Below are 17,784 nucleotides of genomic sequence, written 5' to 3' on the forward strand. Positions count from 1 at the left end.
CACTCACTCACACACACACCCTCACTCTCCCTCTCTCTCTCTCTCTCTCTCTCTCTCCCTCTCTCTCTCTCTCTCTCTCACTCCCCCACACACACACACACACTCTCACTCACTCTCTCTCTCCCTCACTCCCTCACTCTCACTCACTCTCTCTCTCCCTCACTCCCTCACTCACACTCTCTCCCTCACTCTCTCTCTCACTCCCTCACACACTCTCTCTCTCACTCCCTCACACACTCTCTCTCTCTCTCCCTCACTCTCTCCCTCACTCTCTCTCTCACTCCCTCACTCACACACACTCTCACACACACTCACACTCTCTCTCTCTCTCTCTCTCTCTCTCTCCCCCTCACTCTCTCTCTCACTCCCTCACACACACACTCTCTCACTCACTCTCTCTCTCTCTCCCTCACTCTCTCTCTCACTCCCTCACTCACACACACTCTCACACACATTCTCTCTCTCTCTCTCTCTCTCTCTCACTCCCTCACTCTCTCTCTCTCTCTCTCACTCCCTCACTCACACACACATTCTCTCACACACTCTCACTCTCTCACACACACACACCACAGAGACGAATCAGTGCGTGAATTATACTGAACGTGTGGTGTGTGAATAGTAACACATTTTATATTCATTCACCATATTTAAATCTAATATAGTTCGGATTAATTTGATTTAAGTTTAGATCAGGATAGATCAGGAATTTAAATTGTGAGGAGAAGAATAACAATTTAAAAAATATTTGAAAAATATTTATTTGAGTGTAATTAAATTTCGAGAGTAATGTGGCATTGCTGCAATTCGAGCCTCACTGCTTAAAATAACAGTGTGATGGGCCTAATACATTTTCTCAAATGACTCGTTTAGCTTTCCTCGTCTGTTTAATTCATTTTCCCAGTCTAAACTTCACTAAGGTCTTCTCACTTGTGTATATACTAGGCTTGAATGATGTTCTTGGATTATCCGTGTTGTACATGAAGAAAAATGCAACAAATCCAGCTTTTGTATATCCTAATGATGTGTGTGATTTGTCTTCTGAGCAGTTTACAGCTGACGACAGAGGATGGAGACATTCTGCTGGATTACTCTAAGAATCTCATCAATGAAGAAGTCCTGCGCATGCTCTTCGACATGGTACGGTCCACAATCTTCACATCAGAATAATTTCTTCATAAAATCAGAGTAAAGAGTGTTAGTGTTAAACAGCAGTACAGGAGCGGAGCTGTTACTGTAATCTCAAACTCCTCATCAGAAGCGTGTGTGTGTGTGTTTGTCCATCTCCAGATGTTAATTGGCTTAATGCATGTGTCCTTAAAGCTGCTACTACTGAGAATAGAATGGATGAATCCCTAATGATGTGTGTGATTTGTCTTCTGAGCAGTTTACAGCTGACGACAGAGGATGGAGACATTCTGCTGGATTACTCTAAGAATCTCATTAATGAAGAAGTCCTGCGCATGCTCTTCGACATGGTACGGTCCACAATCTTCACATCAGAATAATTTCTTCATAAAATCAGAGTAAAGAGTGTTAGTGTTAAACAGCAGTACAGGAGCGGAGCTGTTACTGTAATCTCAAACTCCTCATCAGAAGCGTGTGTGTGTTTGTCCATCTCCAGATGTTAATTGGCTTAATGCATGTGTCCTTAAAGCTGCTACTACTGAGAATAGAATGGATGAATCTGGTTAACCGTATCACTGGGACACACGGGGCCTGTGTGTGGTGTAATGTTTAAGTAGTTTTAGCTTTAAGTTGGCGCTTGTCTGCAGCAAAAGTATACTTGTATGCATAATTTGGCAGCGCAAACATGGGAGCAATGAATAATCTTGCAGTTATGATAAAGTTAGAATTGCTAGATTGCGAGATATAAACTCAGAAATCTGACTTTTCTCGCAATTCAGAGTTTACATCTCACAATTCTGTCTTTACATCTTGCAATTCCAACATTACATCTCACAATTCTGACTTTACATCTCACAATTCTGACTTTACATCTCACAATTCTGACTTTACATCTCACAATTCTGACTTTACATCTCACAATTCTGACTTTACATCTCACAATTCTGACTTTACATCTCACAATTCTGACTTTACATCTCACAATTCTGACTTTACATCTCACAATTCTGACTTTACATCTCACAATTCTGACTTTACATCTCACAATTCTGACTTTACATCTCACAATTCTGACTTTACATCTCACAATTCTGACTTTACATCTCACAATTCTGACTTTACATCTCACAATTCTGACTTTACATCTCACAATTCTGACTTTACATCTCACAATTCTGACTTTACATCTCACAATTCTGACTTTACATCTCACAATTCTGACTTTACATCTCACAATTCTGACTTTACATCTCACAATTTCACAAATAAATCTCACAATTCTGAATTCTTTCTTAGAATTCCGACTTTGCGCCTCACAATTCCGATTTTGGGTCTCACAATTCCGACTTTGCGTCTCACGATTCCGATTTTACGTCCTCACGATTCCGACTTTGCGTCACACGATTCTGACTTTGCGTCACACGATTCTGACTTTGCGTCTCACGATTCCGACTTTGCGTCTTTTGCGTCACACGATTCCGGCTTTGCGTCACACGATTCCGACTTTGCGTCACACGATTCTGACTTTGCGTCTCACGATTCCGACTTTGCGTCTCACGATTCCGACTTTGCGTCTTTTGCATCACACGATTCCGATTTTGCGTCTAACAGTTCCGACTTTGCGTCTCACGATTCCGACTTTGCGTCTTTTGCGTCACACGATTCCGATTTTGCGTCTAACAGTTCCGACTTTGCGTCACACGATTCCGACTTTGCGTCTGACGATTCCGACTTTGCGTCTAACAGTTCAGCGTTTACATCTCGCAATTCCAACATATCTTGCAGTTCCAAGTTTACATCCCGCAATTTCAACTTTCTCACAATTCCTACTATACATCTTTTTCTCAGAATTGGATTAGAGTTTATATTGGATTGAGCTTTAGTTGCCATCACAGCTCATATTTAACCTGACTCAGTAGTACTTCACTTCAGTACTCTCTTCAGCCAATCAAAGTAGAGATTGTGAAACTGTATCACTCTAATGCAGCACATTTCTTACAGTAATCGCAGCAGCACACAAAGCACAATTGGTGTTTGTATAGTTCTTCGTATGTATGTTTACACAAGTTCTGAGTCACATTAACCGTTTTTTTTCCCTGTCTCATCATGATTAGGCACGATCGGTGGGCGTTGAAGCTGCCAGAGAGAAGATGTTTGCTGGAGAAAAGATCAATTTCACTGAGGTAATAACACATTTCACTGAGAATTAACTTGAGCTTGATTTTAGGTTGAAATTGCAAGGCATGTTCCTTCTAGAATTTGGTTCTGTGTAAGTTCCACTTCCATCTTCTCTAAATTTCTATTGGCACATTGCAGAACGTTCTGTTAAAATCCTCAGTTTCCTCTTTAACTCACTGGCTGTCCTGAAACTACAGCATGTAATGTCTCTTTTGTGGCTCATGGTATGAAACATGTCAATAAAAAAGGGAGCATTGCTGCTATTATTATATATTTTCATAGTTGCTATATATTATATGCGTGTTGGTTTGCAGGGTCGTGCTGTTCTCCACACCGCCCTGAGGAACCGCTCGAACACCCCCATCATGGTGGAAGGTAAAGACGTGATGCCGGATGTGAACCGAGTCCTGGAGCAGATGAAGGGCTTTTGCCATGTGAGTGAACATGCGTGTAACAACCCACTCGGTTATAGAACACGTTGTTTTTTTTTTGTTTGTTTTTTTTTGGATTTTCACTTATTAAAGGTGTACTGAAGTGCCTTGAAACACGCACCGTTATTTTATGTATTGGCGTCAGTTTAACTGAAACAGGAAGACAAGGCTGGACATAACAAGCAGGCCCGCCCCCTTTTTTAAATAGCCAATAGCGTTCGTTTATATCACAGCTTTGGCTAGAGCCCTTGAGCTCGGTAAAGCCACATTTGACAGGGTATGACAGCCACAATCTCTTATTTATAAATTTATAGTATTTACTTATTTTACATGGGTACAAGTAGTACTACGTTTATTGCATTTAAAGTAATAATATATAATTAATTGATCGTTCATTTCAAAGACAGCTGACTATGAAAATTCCTGAAAACTGACATTGCGTATGTGTGTGTTATTTTGCAGAGAGTGCGCAGTGGCGAGTGGAAAGGCTTCAGTGGTAAAGCCATCACTGATGTTGTGAACATTGGCATTGGTGGTTCTGACTTGGTGAGATTACCATGAGTTTCCTGAGATCCAGTGGATGTTTACACAGTGTTATTTTGCAGAGAGTGCGCAGTGGCGAGTGGAAAGGCTTCAGTGGTAAAGCCATCACTGATGTTGTGAACATTGGCATTGGTGGTTCTGACTTGGTGAGATTACCATGAGTTTCCTGAGATCCAGTGGATGTTTACACATCATAATTGACCAATAAAAGAGATTTGGCTGTTGCTTAGACTGATCCAAGAGTAACTGAAGTGGAATAAAACTGTCTGTTATAGTCAGTCACAATTATCATACTAAGTTTTGCCTGATTCTGGACTGAAATGGCAGTAAATACTGTTAGACAGTTGTTTTATACTGACGGCTAGGACTCATCGAGTCAAGTCTTTTTATCACGAACAATACTTGTGTAATGTTTGGAATAGCATTTATTATGTTTCGTTTTGTTCTTCAGGGTCCTCTGATGGTGACTGAAGCTCTGAAGCCGTACTCTAAAGGAGGACCCAACGTCTGGTTCGTCTCTAATATTGATGGCACGCACATGGCCAAGACCCTCGCCCAGCTCAACACTGAGACCACCCTCTTCATCATCGCATCCAAGGTAAAGAAAACAATGTTGTACAGTACTGTAGTGTTCATTTACACTTATATTAAACAAAACTGGTAATGCAAAGTAAACTGGTTACTGTAAAGTACTACATTTCTTAATGTATTTTGTTTTTTAGACATTCACCACCCAAGAGACCATCACTAATGCTGAGACGGCCAAAGAATGGTTCCTCCGGGCCGCTAAAGATGTTAGTACCTTTACTGCTGTAACTGTCTATAAAAAGATTAAATTCGGTGCGCTACATTATAGATGGTTGTCTGCTAGTCTCATTCAGCATTTTGTGTATTTTCAGACATCTGCTGTGGCTAAACACTTTGTGGCTCTTTCCACAAATGCAGTAAGTACAGGGTTATGTCAGCTGTATGATATTTTCGATATAAAATCATATATTTATAAAAAGTTACATGAATTTCCTGTCTCCTCACCAGCCAAAAGTCAAGGACTTTGGTATCGACACCAAAAACATGTTTGAGTTTTGGGATGTAAGTATTCCGTGCATTATAATCTATTATTGCACGAGAATGGAAATCTTCGTTTTGATTAACTGAAAATATGCCTGAACGTGTAAATGACAATGCATGATTGCCAGTAATATTTGACTACTCTGCCATGTTCCTGAATTAGCATATTGCTTCTCAAAGCCCAGACTGTTTCTCTGATCCTGAATGCTCATGTTTTAGTGGGTCGGCGGGCGCTACTCGCTGTGGTCAGCTATCGGTTTGTCCATTGCACTGCACATAGGTACGTCTGCTGTATGAACAGTCCTATAGGCCTGAAACATGTATGTGAACGCAAATGCTTCTAGCTATGCAACTTTGATTTGGTGTGTTTTGGTTGTTGTACATAAAATCAGAATGCAATTCAAGTACGTTTTGCATTCTCTGCATTGCCAGAGGGGGCGCTATAACAGGTATTCCGTATTAGCATAACCAGATTTTCAATTTGTTCTTTCAGGTCAACTATGTCATTCAGGTCAACTTCAGGTCATTAGCAACCATAGAGAGAACTTGAGTTAACTAGATAAATTGGTTTAAATTCAACAATAAATCTCAATAGTCTCCATTTACGTTCTGAATCCATGTTCCTGGTCCTACTGTGAATGATTCATCATTGTTATTCCCAAAAATATGGTTTGTTTTGGTAGTTAGGTTCTGGTTAGGTTTATTTGGTAATCAAGCTCTGGCCAAACATTCACATTTATGTACTTATATAGAGTATGTTTCTGGACTAACTTCTGCCTGAACCAAATTCGAAAGGCTGCTAATGCATCATTTTAGACTATTAGCACTCATAGACTATTTACACACTTTTTTTTTTTTGTCTGTAAATGATCCAGTTACTTTATTCATTGTCGTCTTATAGGTTTTGACAGTTTTGAGCAGCTTCTAGCTGGAGCTCACTGGATGGTAAGCACAACTGTAGTATGCCAGGATACAAGATAAGCATTACTGTACCAAACTGTCTACCTCAGGAGCGTCTGAAAGTTCGTGTTTCTGGGAGTAACCGCTCTGTACTCTTTCTGTTAGGATAACCACTTCCGCTCGGCTCCTCTGGAGCAGAACGCCCCGGTCATACTGGCCCTGCTCGGTGTCTGGTACGTCAACTTCTTCCAGGCCGAGACACATGCTCTCTTGCCCTACGACCAGTACATGCACCGCTTCGCTGCGTACTTCCAGCAGGTTGGTCTGAGGAGGTTCTAGGAAAGGACTTCATTGTTTCTTATAACTGGACACTTTGTTGAGTTGTTGGTGATTTTTCAGGGAGACATGGAGTCCAACGGGAAGTACATCACCAAGTCTGGCACTCGTGTGAATTACCACACTGGACCTATTGTATGGGGGGAACCAGGAACCAACGGACAGCATGCCTTCTACCAGCTCATTCACCAGGGTCTGTGATCCTAACCCTCCCCTGTGGACTAGTTCCTAGTTTAATTGGCATACTAATGCCCATTTGTAACGTGTTTATCACAACCGATCTTAATCTCCGCAGGCACTCGCTTGATTCCGGCTGATTTCCTCATTCCTGCTCAGAGTCCGCATCCTATCAGAGATAATCTGCATCATAAGGTACGCCCACGGTCTACGTGGTTCAGGACACGTCTTTGTTTTCTGGTTCTCTTGGGCATCTGATGCCCCAGATGTTATTTCATGTTATTTGAGCCGTGTTTGTCTAAGTGTTACATCTCGTTTCATAAATCCGGTAGATCCTGATGGCGAACTTCCTGGCGCAGACGGAGGCTCTGATGAGGGGAAAGACCACTGAAGAGGCCAAGAAGGAGCTCCAGGGTGCTGGGATGTCTGGAGATGCACTGGAAAAACTCTTGCCCCATAAAGTGAGTGGTTCTTTACTTGAAAACCAAGTGTCGATACACAATCCTTTGTATCTAAACAGGAACTGTAGCCTGGTGGTTAGTGGACATGCATTGACAAATGCACTTCAGATTTTTGTTTAAATATACAAAAGCATTGCCAAGATTCGCCTTAAGCAGGGGTAGCCAACCCTGCTCCTGGAAGAGCTCTTGAAAATTACAGGCAGGAGTGTTGAAGCCGGCTTGGGATTGCAGGAAAATAGCTCTCTTTAGGAGCAGGGTTTTCTACCCCTAGCAAAAAGAGTGTTTCCCAACCCTGTTCCTGGAGGCACTCCAAACTCGCCAAAATCACATGGTAGATGCTTCCTTTGAAAAAATATTTTATTTGCGTTCGTTTATATCACAGCTTTGGCTAGAGCCCTTGAGCTCGGTAAAGCCACATTTGACAGGGTATGACAGCCACAATCTCTTATTTATAAATTTATAGTATTTACTTATTTTACATGGGTACAAGTAGTACTACGTTTATTGCATTTAAAGTAATAATATATAATTAATTGATCGTTCATTTCAAAGACAGCTGACTATGAAAATTCCTGAAAACTGACATTGCGTATGTGTGTGTTATTTTGCAGAGAGTGCGCAGTGGCGAGTGGAAAGGCTTCAGTGGTAAAGCCATCACTGATGTTGTGAACATTGGCATTGGTGGTTCTGACTTGGTGAGATTACCATGAGTTTCCTGAGATCCAGTGGATGTTTACACCTCATAATTGACCAATAAAAGAGATTTGGCTGTTGCTTAGACTGATCCAAGAGTAACTGAAGTGGAATAAAACTGTCTGTTATAGTCAGTCACAATTATCATACTAAGTGTTGCCTGATTCTGGACTGAAATGGCAGTAAATACTGTTAGACAGTTGTTTTATACTGACGGCTAGGACTCATCGAGTCAAGTCTTTTTATCACGAACAATACTTGTGTAATGTTTGGAATAGCATTTATTATGTTTCGTTTTGTTCTTCAGGGTCCTCTGATGGTGACTGAAGCTCTGAAGCCGTACTCTAAAGGAGGACCCAACGTCTGGTTCGTCTCTAATATTGATGGCACGCACATGGCCAAGACCCTCGCCCAGCTCAACACTGAGACCACCCTCTTCATCATCGCATCCAAGGTAAAGAAAACAATGTTGTACAGTACTGTAGTGTTCATCATAATTGACCAATAAAAGAGATTTGGCTGTTGCTTAGACTGATCCAAGAGTAACTGAAGTGGAATAAAACTGTCTGTTATAGTCAGTCACAATTATCATACTAAGTTTTGCCTGATTCTGGACTGAAATGGCAGTAAATACTGTTAGACAGTTGTTTTATACTGACGGCTAGGACTCATCGAGTCAAGTCTTTTTATCACGAACAATACTTGTGTAATGTTTGGAATAGCATTTATTATGTTTCGTTTTGTTCTTCAGGGTCCTCTGATGGTGACTGAAGCTCTGAAGCCGTACTCTAAAGGAGGACCCAACGTCTGGTTCGTCTCTAATATTGATGGCACGCACATGGCCAAGACCCTCGCCCAGCTCAACACTGAGACCACCCTCTTCATCATCGCATCCAAGGTAAAGAAAACAATGTTGTACAGTACTGTAGTGTTCATTTACACTTATATTAAACAAAACTGGTAATGCAAAGTAAACTGGTTACTGTAAAGTACTACATTTCTTAATGTATTTTGTTTTTTAGACATTCACCACCCAAGAGACCATCACTAATGCTGAGACGGCCAAAGAATGGTTCCTCCGGGCCGCTAAAGATGTTAGTACCTTTACTGCTGTAACTGTCTATAAAAAGATTAAATTCGGTGCGCTACATTATAGATGGTTGTCTGCTAGTCTCATTCAGCATTTTGTGTATTTTCAGACATCTGCTGTGGCTAAACACTTTGTGGCTCTTTCCACAAATGCAGTAAGTACAGGGTTATGTCAGCTGTATGATATTTTCGATATAAAATCATATATTTATAAAAAGTTACATGAATTTCCTGTCTCCTCACCAGCCAAAAGTCAAGGACTTTGGTATCGACACCAAAAACATGTTTGAGTTTTGGGATGTAAGTATTCCGTGCATTATAATCTATTATTGCACGAGAATGGAAATCTTTGTTTTGATTAACTGAAAATATGCCTGAACGTGTAAATGACAATGCATGATTGCCAGTAATATTTGACTACTCTGCCATGTTCCTGAATTAGCATATTGCTTCTCAAAGCCCAGACTGTTTCTCTGATCCTGAATGCTCATGTTTTAGTGGGTCGGCGGGCGCTACTCGCTGTGGTCAGCTATCGGTTTGTCCATTGCACTGCACATAGGTACGTCTGCTGTATGAACAGTCCTATAGGCCTGAAACATGTATGTGAACGCAAATGCTTCTAGCTATGCAACTTTGATTTGGTGTGTTTTGGTTGTTGTACATAAAATCAGAATGCAATTCAAGTACGTTTTGCATTCTCTGCATTGCCAGAGGGGGCGCTATAACAGGTATTCCGTATTAGCATAACCAGATTTTCAATTTGTTCTTTCAGGTCAACTATGTCATTCAGGTCAACTTCAGGTCATTAGCAACCATAGAGAGAACTTGAGTTAACTAGATAAATTGGTTTAAATTCAACAATAAATCTCAATAGTCTCCATTTACGTTCTGAATCCATGTTCCTGGTCCTACTGTGAATGATTCATCATTGTTATTCCCAAAAATATGGTTTGTTTTGGTAGTTAGGTTCTGGTTAGGTTTATTTGGTAATCAAGCTCTGGCCAAACATTCACATTTATGTACTTATATAGAGTATGTTTCTGGACTAACTTCTGCCTGAACCAAATTCGAAAGGCTGCTAATGCATCATTTTAGACTATTAGCACTCATAGACTATTTACACTTTTTTTTTGTCTGTAAATGATCCAGTAACTTTATTCATTGTCGTCTTATAGGTTTTGACAGTTTTGAGCAGCTTCTAGCTGGAGCTCACTGGATGGTAAGCACAACTGTAGTATGCCAGGATACAAGATAAGCATTACTGTACCAAACTGTCTACCTCAGGAGCGTCTGAAAGTTCGTGTTTCTGGGAGTAACCGCTCTGTACTCTTTCTGTTAGGATAACCACTTCCGCTCGGCTCCTCTGGAGCAGAACGCCCCGGTCATACTGGCCCTGCTCGGTGTCTGGTACGTCAACTTCTTCCAGGCCGAGACACATGCTCTCTTGCCCTACGACCAGTACATGCACCGCTTCGCTGCGTACTTCCAGCAGGTTGGTCTGAGGAGGTTCTAGGAAAGGACTTCATTGTTTCTTATAACTGGACACTTTGTTGAGTTGTTGGTGATTTTTCAGGGAGACATGGAGTCCAACGGGAAGTACATCACCAAGTCTGGCACTCGTGTGAATTACCACACTGGACCTATTGTATGGGGGGAACCAGGAACCAACGGACAGCATGCCTTCTACCAGCTCATTCACCAGGGTCTGTGATCCTAACCCTCCCCTGTGGACTAGTTCCTAGTTTAATTGGCATACTAATGCCCATTTGTAACGTGTTTATCACAACCGATCTTAATCTCCGCAGGCACTCGCTTGATTCCGGCTGATTTCCTCATTCCTGCTCAGAGTCCGCATCCTATCAGAGATAATCTGCATCATAAGGTACGCCCACGGTCTACGTGGTTCAGGACACGTCTTTGTTTTCTGGTTCTCTTGGGCATCTGATGCCCCAGATGTTATTTCATGTTATTTGAGCCGTGTTTGTCTAAGTGTTACATCTCGTTTCATAAATCCGGTAGATCCTGATGGCGAACTTCCTGGCGCAGACGGAGGCTCTGATGAGGGGAAAGACCACTGAAGAGGCCAAGAAGGAGCTCCAGGGTGCTGGGATGTCTGGAGATGCACTGGAAAAACTCTTGCCCCATAAAGTGAGTGGTTCTTTACTTGAAAACCAAGTGTCGATACACAATCCTTTGTATCTAAACAGGAACTGTAGCCTGGTGGTTAGTGGACATGCATTGACAAATGCACTTCAGATTTTTGTTTAAATATACAAAAGCATTGCCAAGATTCGCCTTAAGCAGGGGTAGCCAACCCTGCTCCTGGAAGAGCTCTTGAAAATTACAGGCAGGAGTGTTGAAGCCGGCTTGGGATTGCAGGAAAATAGCTCTCTTTAGGAGCAGGGTTTTCTACCCCTAGCAAAAAGAGTGTTTCCCAACCCTGTTCCTGGAGGCACTCCAAACTCGCCAAAATCACATGGTAGATGCTTCCTTTGAAAAAATATTTTATTTGCCGCCATTACAGAAGCACGTTCAATTTAGTATGAGTGTGCGTAGGATGAATGCAATCTGAACATACTGGGCCTCATTTACGAAACGGAACGTACGACAGAAAAGTGGGTGTACAGTCGTTTCAACGCAAAACTTGGAATTGATCAATATGGACGTGAGCGGTGGCTACGATCAAATCTCACATCTGGTCTCAGCTCATGTATGCAAGTTTGAGTTAAGTTGAACGCAGCATAGTAAATACGGTGGAGAATTGTAGAACGACAGCATTTTGTTCATTTAGGTTATTTTCCTGACCGTCAACCGAAGCTCATTAGCCGATCATTAACCAGTAAGATGAGAATGTCTTTTTTCATTTTATTTTTTATTCAGGGCTTTAGCTTTATATGCGTGAATAGCAGCATAAACAAGACCATGAGGATTCACACATCGACGCATCAAGCACCTGCAGCACTTCTGTGAAAGGAGAAAAACAGAAATTAAGCCTATAAAATAAATAGGACTACACAAAATATATAGTAGGCTCTAAAACAATTAACAGATTAACAAAAGGGGGAAAAAAACTGTGCAACATGTATAGGCTACACTCATTTTTGTGACACTATTAATGCATTTTATTTATTTTCTTTATATCTTTATTTGATTGAATCCATCTTATCGCACAGGCGCCTCACGCACACACAAACAACATTAGTTCTAGCGTTGCCTGACATTTCAGCCATTCATCATCAAACTAAAATGCAGTCCAACCAAACATAAATGTTACAGTTTATTTTAAAAGGTCCGCTGTAAGATCAGCGTGCAGCGCCCAAACAAACATTTTTGTGCATGTGAAGGATTTTACACGGATATTAGAACATTAGTGAAGTATAAAGCCTTGTTTAGGCTACATATTGAATAATAGTTAAGCAACCAAATGTTACAAATATGGCAAAAGTGGAACCATTTGAATTCTTGTGGTATGAGAAAGGCTCGTGAGCCCAATGCAGTTTCAGTTTTGCTTGACTTTTGTATGCCGTTTATAATGAATGCCACAAGCCTAATTTGTGTTTTATTATATGGTTTAATATATAATTTTATAACTACTTATTTTTTTATTCTTGTTCTGTGCTGAATTCCGTTAAATTAAAAATCTGTTGTACAGTGAGGGGAACTAAATAGGCTATAATGTTTATATTTACCAGTATTTTAATATGAATTAAATAATTTAATGTAGGAATTCTGTTTGGAATTACAAGGTTAACAGGTGTTTTTGGAGTAAGATCAATTTCTCTTTCATGAGATTACTTCCTCTTTTTGGCCGGGTTTCGTTTCTCCCGAGTCGTGAACTCTTGGGGCGAGGCTTCTAAACCGGGTGTTTTTAGGGGCGTACTATTCAAATGACGATTGTTTTCTGCTGCCACATTTATCAACATGCGATCATTCGTACGATGAGATTGGCGGCATACGAATGTTTCATGAATCACACGTGAACTCTGTCGTAAGTTGATTTGTGTGCACGGATCTGCGCTCGTTTCTAAGTTAGATCGATAAATGAGGCCCACTAAATCTACCATGTTGGCACTGTCATGTGACCTACAACATGAGCAGTTGTGACCTAATGTTAGAGAGTCAGACTTGTTACCAGATGGTAGCAGGTTCGATTCTCAATACCAGCAGCAAATGTAGAAGAATGAACAGCACTCTCTTCCACACTCCGTATCCACGACTGAGATGCCCTTAAACAAGACACCGAACCCCAAATTGACCCTTCTGCAGACAGGAGAGTAGATTAACGTCGGTGGACTTGAAAAATGTGTATTGACAGCTTTCCGCGGATCTCTTCTGATGTTCATTCGTGTGCATTTCATGCTAAAACTAGAAAAGAGGAAGAAACGATCGGTTCAGGTGCCGCTTGAACTGAGGCGCTACAGCGATCTGTCACGACACACAAAACAGTATTTATTGTTTGAATTGATTAAAAAAGACCATTTGAAAGCTAAGACTCTTTCATACCAGAAGTAACCTGCTCTGTCTTGTCTGTCGGCGTGTTGTCGGTTTCCTCTTTGCTCCGCAATATATTTTTCGGAGTCGGAATATTTAAGCCGTTTGAATCTTTTACTTCGTGTGGCATGATCATCTGGTGTGTAATATTTGAATTTACTCCCGTTAGCGCGGTCAAAAGTACCGACCACGATACCATTCGGTACTGAAATTAAAAACGCCCATTTCCCGTTTCTGTGCGAGCTCTCGGTGAAGAGCGTGAAGCGATGATTGTTCGAAGCCAATCACAGACGTGTCTGTTGAGCGCGTGAACACAATGGCCGATCAGCGCCGTTTAAGAATCTGCTCAACAGCGCTCAAATCTTAGCGGGAAATGGACGTTTTTAAAATTCCGTACTGAATGGTATCACGGTCAGTACGTTTGACAACACTAACTCCCATACATGTGGTCCGTTTTTGTATAATGACACATTACTTTTTTTTTTTTTGTAGGTTTTTGAAGGAAACAAGCCAAGCAACTCTATCATCTTCAAGAAACTTACTCCTTTCATGCTTGGTGCACTCGTTGGTGAGTATCAAACATGATATATCGCTACTTCCTTCTGTAGATGTCCATTGGTTTTGTTGACCCCACACTCATGGACAATGTGATGAATTTGTTCATGTATTTCAGCCATGTATGAACACAAGATCTTTGTGCAAGGTGTGATGTGGGATATCAACAGCTATGACCAATGGGGGTGAGTCCAGATCAAAGATTGCTATGAAACTGAAGTAGCGACAGATCTTTTCCTTCATATTGTGACCACCTTGTGAGAAATTGTTTGCTTTGAGAAATCTGAAGTTTCAGGCACTTACAGATTATTTTATCTGTCCCATCAGCGTGGAGCTCGGCAAGCAGCTGGCCAAGAAGATCGAACCCGAGCTGCAGGATGACGCGGACGTTCATTCCCACGACTCCTCCACCAACGGACTCATCAGCTTCTTCAAGAAGAACCGCTCTTAAATGTTTCCTCCCCTTTAACCCTACCTCTGCCGGCCCCCTCATCCAATGAGATTAGTGAATTATGTATTAACACTTGGCATAGTTCAGACAGTAAGCCTAGACAAGGAGGACAAGCACTTTGTCTGTCATCATCTATAAGCCATGAGATTCTTGTGTGTTGTGTAAGATTTGACTCTATCATGTATCTGTGGACCAGTATGGATGACTGTATCTGTTTGCACTGCGCATTCAAGATGGATTGCATGTTCTCCTTTGGACCAAGGAACCACAATAAATGTATTATTTGCCACCTTCCTTGCCTGGCTGCATGTTCTTTTTGTTTAGCAAAATTTCCTCAAAGATGACAAATTAAGTGTCCATTATATAGACCAGCACCAGATCCCTAATTGGTAGCTGTTTTAGAGGATCCCCCTTTTTCCACCTTATACACTCTAGAAACAAAGTCACAGTTACCTGAAATGAACGTATTACAAAATCAGCTCACCTGGAAACTTGAATCTTATTTCTGTCCAAAATCCATCTAGAATTACTCTAACTTGATACTAAAGCTCGGTGGTTATGAAAGTAGATCCAAATGTCTATTGAAATGCTTTCAAGCCAAAAGACCTTTGAGACAAGTGCAATCTTGCAGTTCATCAGATTAATACATCCAATTATGATGTGAAAAGCACATTACATTTTATCATCCATATCCTTTTATTTTATAGTTTCCGTTTGTTTCAATATAGCTGTTTTTTTTAAGATGAAACATGGACTAGAGTTTTATATAATACAGTTATATAATTCACCTCCAGCCCAATTTTTCTACAGCCGCAGGCATGTTTACACATGCCTAAATATACAAAATATGATATGCACTGGTTGAGGGGCGGGATTCATGTCTGTGTGCCGTGTGAAGCACAAAACCTGAAAGATTTACAAGATTCACACACTCAACAAACCAGCTGAGCGCAATAGACCGGTTGTAATCTCACAGGCGCCTTTCTAGATCTCCTGATAGCACTGGCTGCTTCATTTCTGCGCGTGGTGTAGAAATGGAGGAGATTGTAGAAGGCTGTCTGGGGTTTTATACGATCTGCTGCTGGTGGTCTGTGTTGGGCTGCTGCTTCTGCGGGTTGCTGAGGGCCGATCGGTGAGGTGGTTGGTGCTGCTCGTGGTTCCTGGAGTGACGCTGAGCTGTTTGGTCCATTCAAGTGCTCTTAAAGTAGGCCTTGTGAGTGTGCTGTGTAGTGTCATCCACTATGTAGGGAGAGAAGGGGTCATCTTGCCTACCCGAAACAAGGCGGTACTGATCACAGGTGAGACACTGTCCTGTTTGCTTCTGTGCTTTATTGGCTAAATTCTGTTTGTGCATTTGTATATATTATGAATCTCAATATATATCAATTGTCTTTCACTGATTCTAGAAGGGTGAATCTCATTAAACCTCTCCAAAACAAGAATTAAATCAAGAGTTGGATATAAAATAAGAAATTATAGCTTGTATTAAGAAATTAAGCCTAATTTTAGGACTTTTTTTGCATTGTGACATTCCTCCCAAATTTCCAGTACATACTTCCAGTCCTACATTTAGTCAAAAAAATCAATATAGTATGTTATCAGCATTGACAGTATATATAAAGTATATAAATAACTGTATATATAAATAAAAAAAAATTTAAAAAACATTATTGGCTAAATTCTGTTTGTGCATTTGTATATATTATGAATCTCAATATATATCAATTGTCTTTCACTGATTCTAGAAGGGTGAATCTCATTAAACAAGAATTAAATCAAGAGTTGGATATAAAATAAGAAATTATAGCTTGTATTAAGAAATTAAGCCTAATTTTAGGACTTTTTTTGCATTGTGACATTCCTCCCAAATTTCCAGTACATACTTCCAGTCCTACATTTAGTCAAAAAAATCAATATAGTATGTTATCAGCATTGACAGTATATATAAAGTATATAAATAACTGTATATATAAATAAAAAAAAATTTAAAAAACGAATGTCTTTAGGCTGATAATGTAAAATAACGCAGTAAATACAGTATTATAGTAATGAGCAAATGATTTTGGGGGTAAATGTTCTTAATAGTCATGAAAAAATGTCACTGTACATACAATATAATTGGTCCCAAAATTGTCTTTATGCAATGAAATGTGAACATGTTTGACCCAGTAAATCAATATTTCTCTGCCACTTTGCACTTTGAACTTCTCTCAGTAAGGTTAACTGCACTGGTTTCTATAAGACCATAATTCACTGCATTCTTGTGATGTCACTTGACACAGACTGGCTTCTGTACAGATTAAAATTATAAACAAATATGAGCTGCTACATTATTACATAGATGCTTTCAATGACGGCTACCCAATACTACCCATAATGCATTGGAATTGTGGAATATGCGGCGAAACTGAACTTGTGTTTATCTGTTTGTGATTTGGACACAGGTTGTGATTCGGGTTTTGGTCATGATCTGGCCAGGTTTTTAGACAGCGCAGGGTTGAGGGTGTTTGCAGGCGTTCTGGGTGAACTCAGTCCTGGAGCTCTGGAGCTTAAGAAAGCTGCATCACCAAACCTCACCGTCCTACAGTTAGACATCACCAACAGCAGCCAGATCACACAGGCACACCTGTACATCCAGAGCCAAACAGGTGAGAAAACCTCACTGACTTACACTGAAGAAGAGATCGGAACCATATCCAGACACTACAATCTCATATAGACTCGAGTCTTTTGATTTATAATGAATGAATGAATACTATTAAAACCACTCAAAACATCCTCAAAACCACCATGGGACGCCTTAGCAACTGCACAGCAACTACCCAGAACACCCACTTAGCAATATCCTAGCAACTATATAGAACACTCAAGCATTACACTCATAGCATCTGCTTAAAAAGCCCTAGCAACCAGCCAAAATACCTTAGTTACCATTAAGAAACATCTTAGCAAGAATATGGAACATTCTAGCAACCACATAGCAACTTCCCAGAGCACCCACTTAGGAATATCCTAGCAATTGCCCAGAATACCCTAGTTACTACTTAACAGCAACACCTTAAAGGGGTAATGAACTGAGAAATCAACATTCCCTTGATCTTTTGACATCAGGTCAGTGTACTATAAAACATTATGTAAGTTTCAGAACTCAAATCTTACTCTTAAGTCTAAAAACAGCTTATTTTGAAGGCAGTCTGTCAAAACAACAGCATTTGGAATGTTCTACTCTATGATGTAATAGTGTGGATAAACACCACCTCCGCAGAAGATGATCAATGCCTGCTTC

At 40.6% G+C, this 17,784-nt stretch overlaps 1 protein-coding gene across 2 annotated transcripts in view; it reads left to right on the forward strand.

The window, feature by feature from the left end:
- LOC107570021 (glucose-6-phosphate isomerase) overlaps window positions 1-14,792 on the forward strand; it is a 19,933-nt gene extending 5,141 nt beyond the window's left edge. For both annotated transcript variants that reach the window (XM_016256217.1, XM_016256216.1), the window contains 17 exons: window positions 1,047-1,137; window positions 3,240-3,308; window positions 3,618-3,737; window positions 4,197-4,280; window positions 4,729-4,875; window positions 5,000-5,071; window positions 5,177-5,221; window positions 5,313-5,366; window positions 5,565-5,625; window positions 6,247-6,290; window positions 6,411-6,563; window positions 6,645-6,774; window positions 6,877-6,953; window positions 7,091-7,219; window positions 13,985-14,060; window positions 14,166-14,232; window positions 14,375-14,792. In XM_016256217.1, coding sequence (XP_016111703.1) covers window positions 1,047-1,137; window positions 3,240-3,308; window positions 3,618-3,737; window positions 4,197-4,280; window positions 4,729-4,875; window positions 5,000-5,071; window positions 5,177-5,221; window positions 5,313-5,366; window positions 5,565-5,625; window positions 6,247-6,290; window positions 6,411-6,563; window positions 6,645-6,774; window positions 6,877-6,953; window positions 7,091-7,219; window positions 13,985-14,060; window positions 14,166-14,232; window positions 14,375-14,498 — 1,543 coding nt within the window. In that variant the 3' untranslated portion in view covers window positions 14,499-14,792. The remainder of the gene's footprint in view (window positions 1-1,046; window positions 1,138-3,239; window positions 3,309-3,617; window positions 3,738-4,196; window positions 4,281-4,728; window positions 4,876-4,999; window positions 5,072-5,176; window positions 5,222-5,312; window positions 5,367-5,564; window positions 5,626-6,246; window positions 6,291-6,410; window positions 6,564-6,644; window positions 6,775-6,876; window positions 6,954-7,090; window positions 7,220-13,984; window positions 14,061-14,165; window positions 14,233-14,374) is intronic.
- Window positions 14,793-17,784: the final 2,992 nt, after the last annotated feature.

The sequence above is a fragment of the Sinocyclocheilus grahami genome, unplaced genomic scaffold (genome assembly GCF_001515645.1).
Source record: "Sinocyclocheilus grahami isolate Dianchi unplaced genomic scaffold, SAMN03320097.WGS_v1.1 scaffold1405.1, whole genome shotgun sequence".
Lineage (NCBI taxonomy): Eukaryota > Metazoa > Chordata > Actinopteri > Cypriniformes > Cyprinidae > Sinocyclocheilus > Sinocyclocheilus grahami.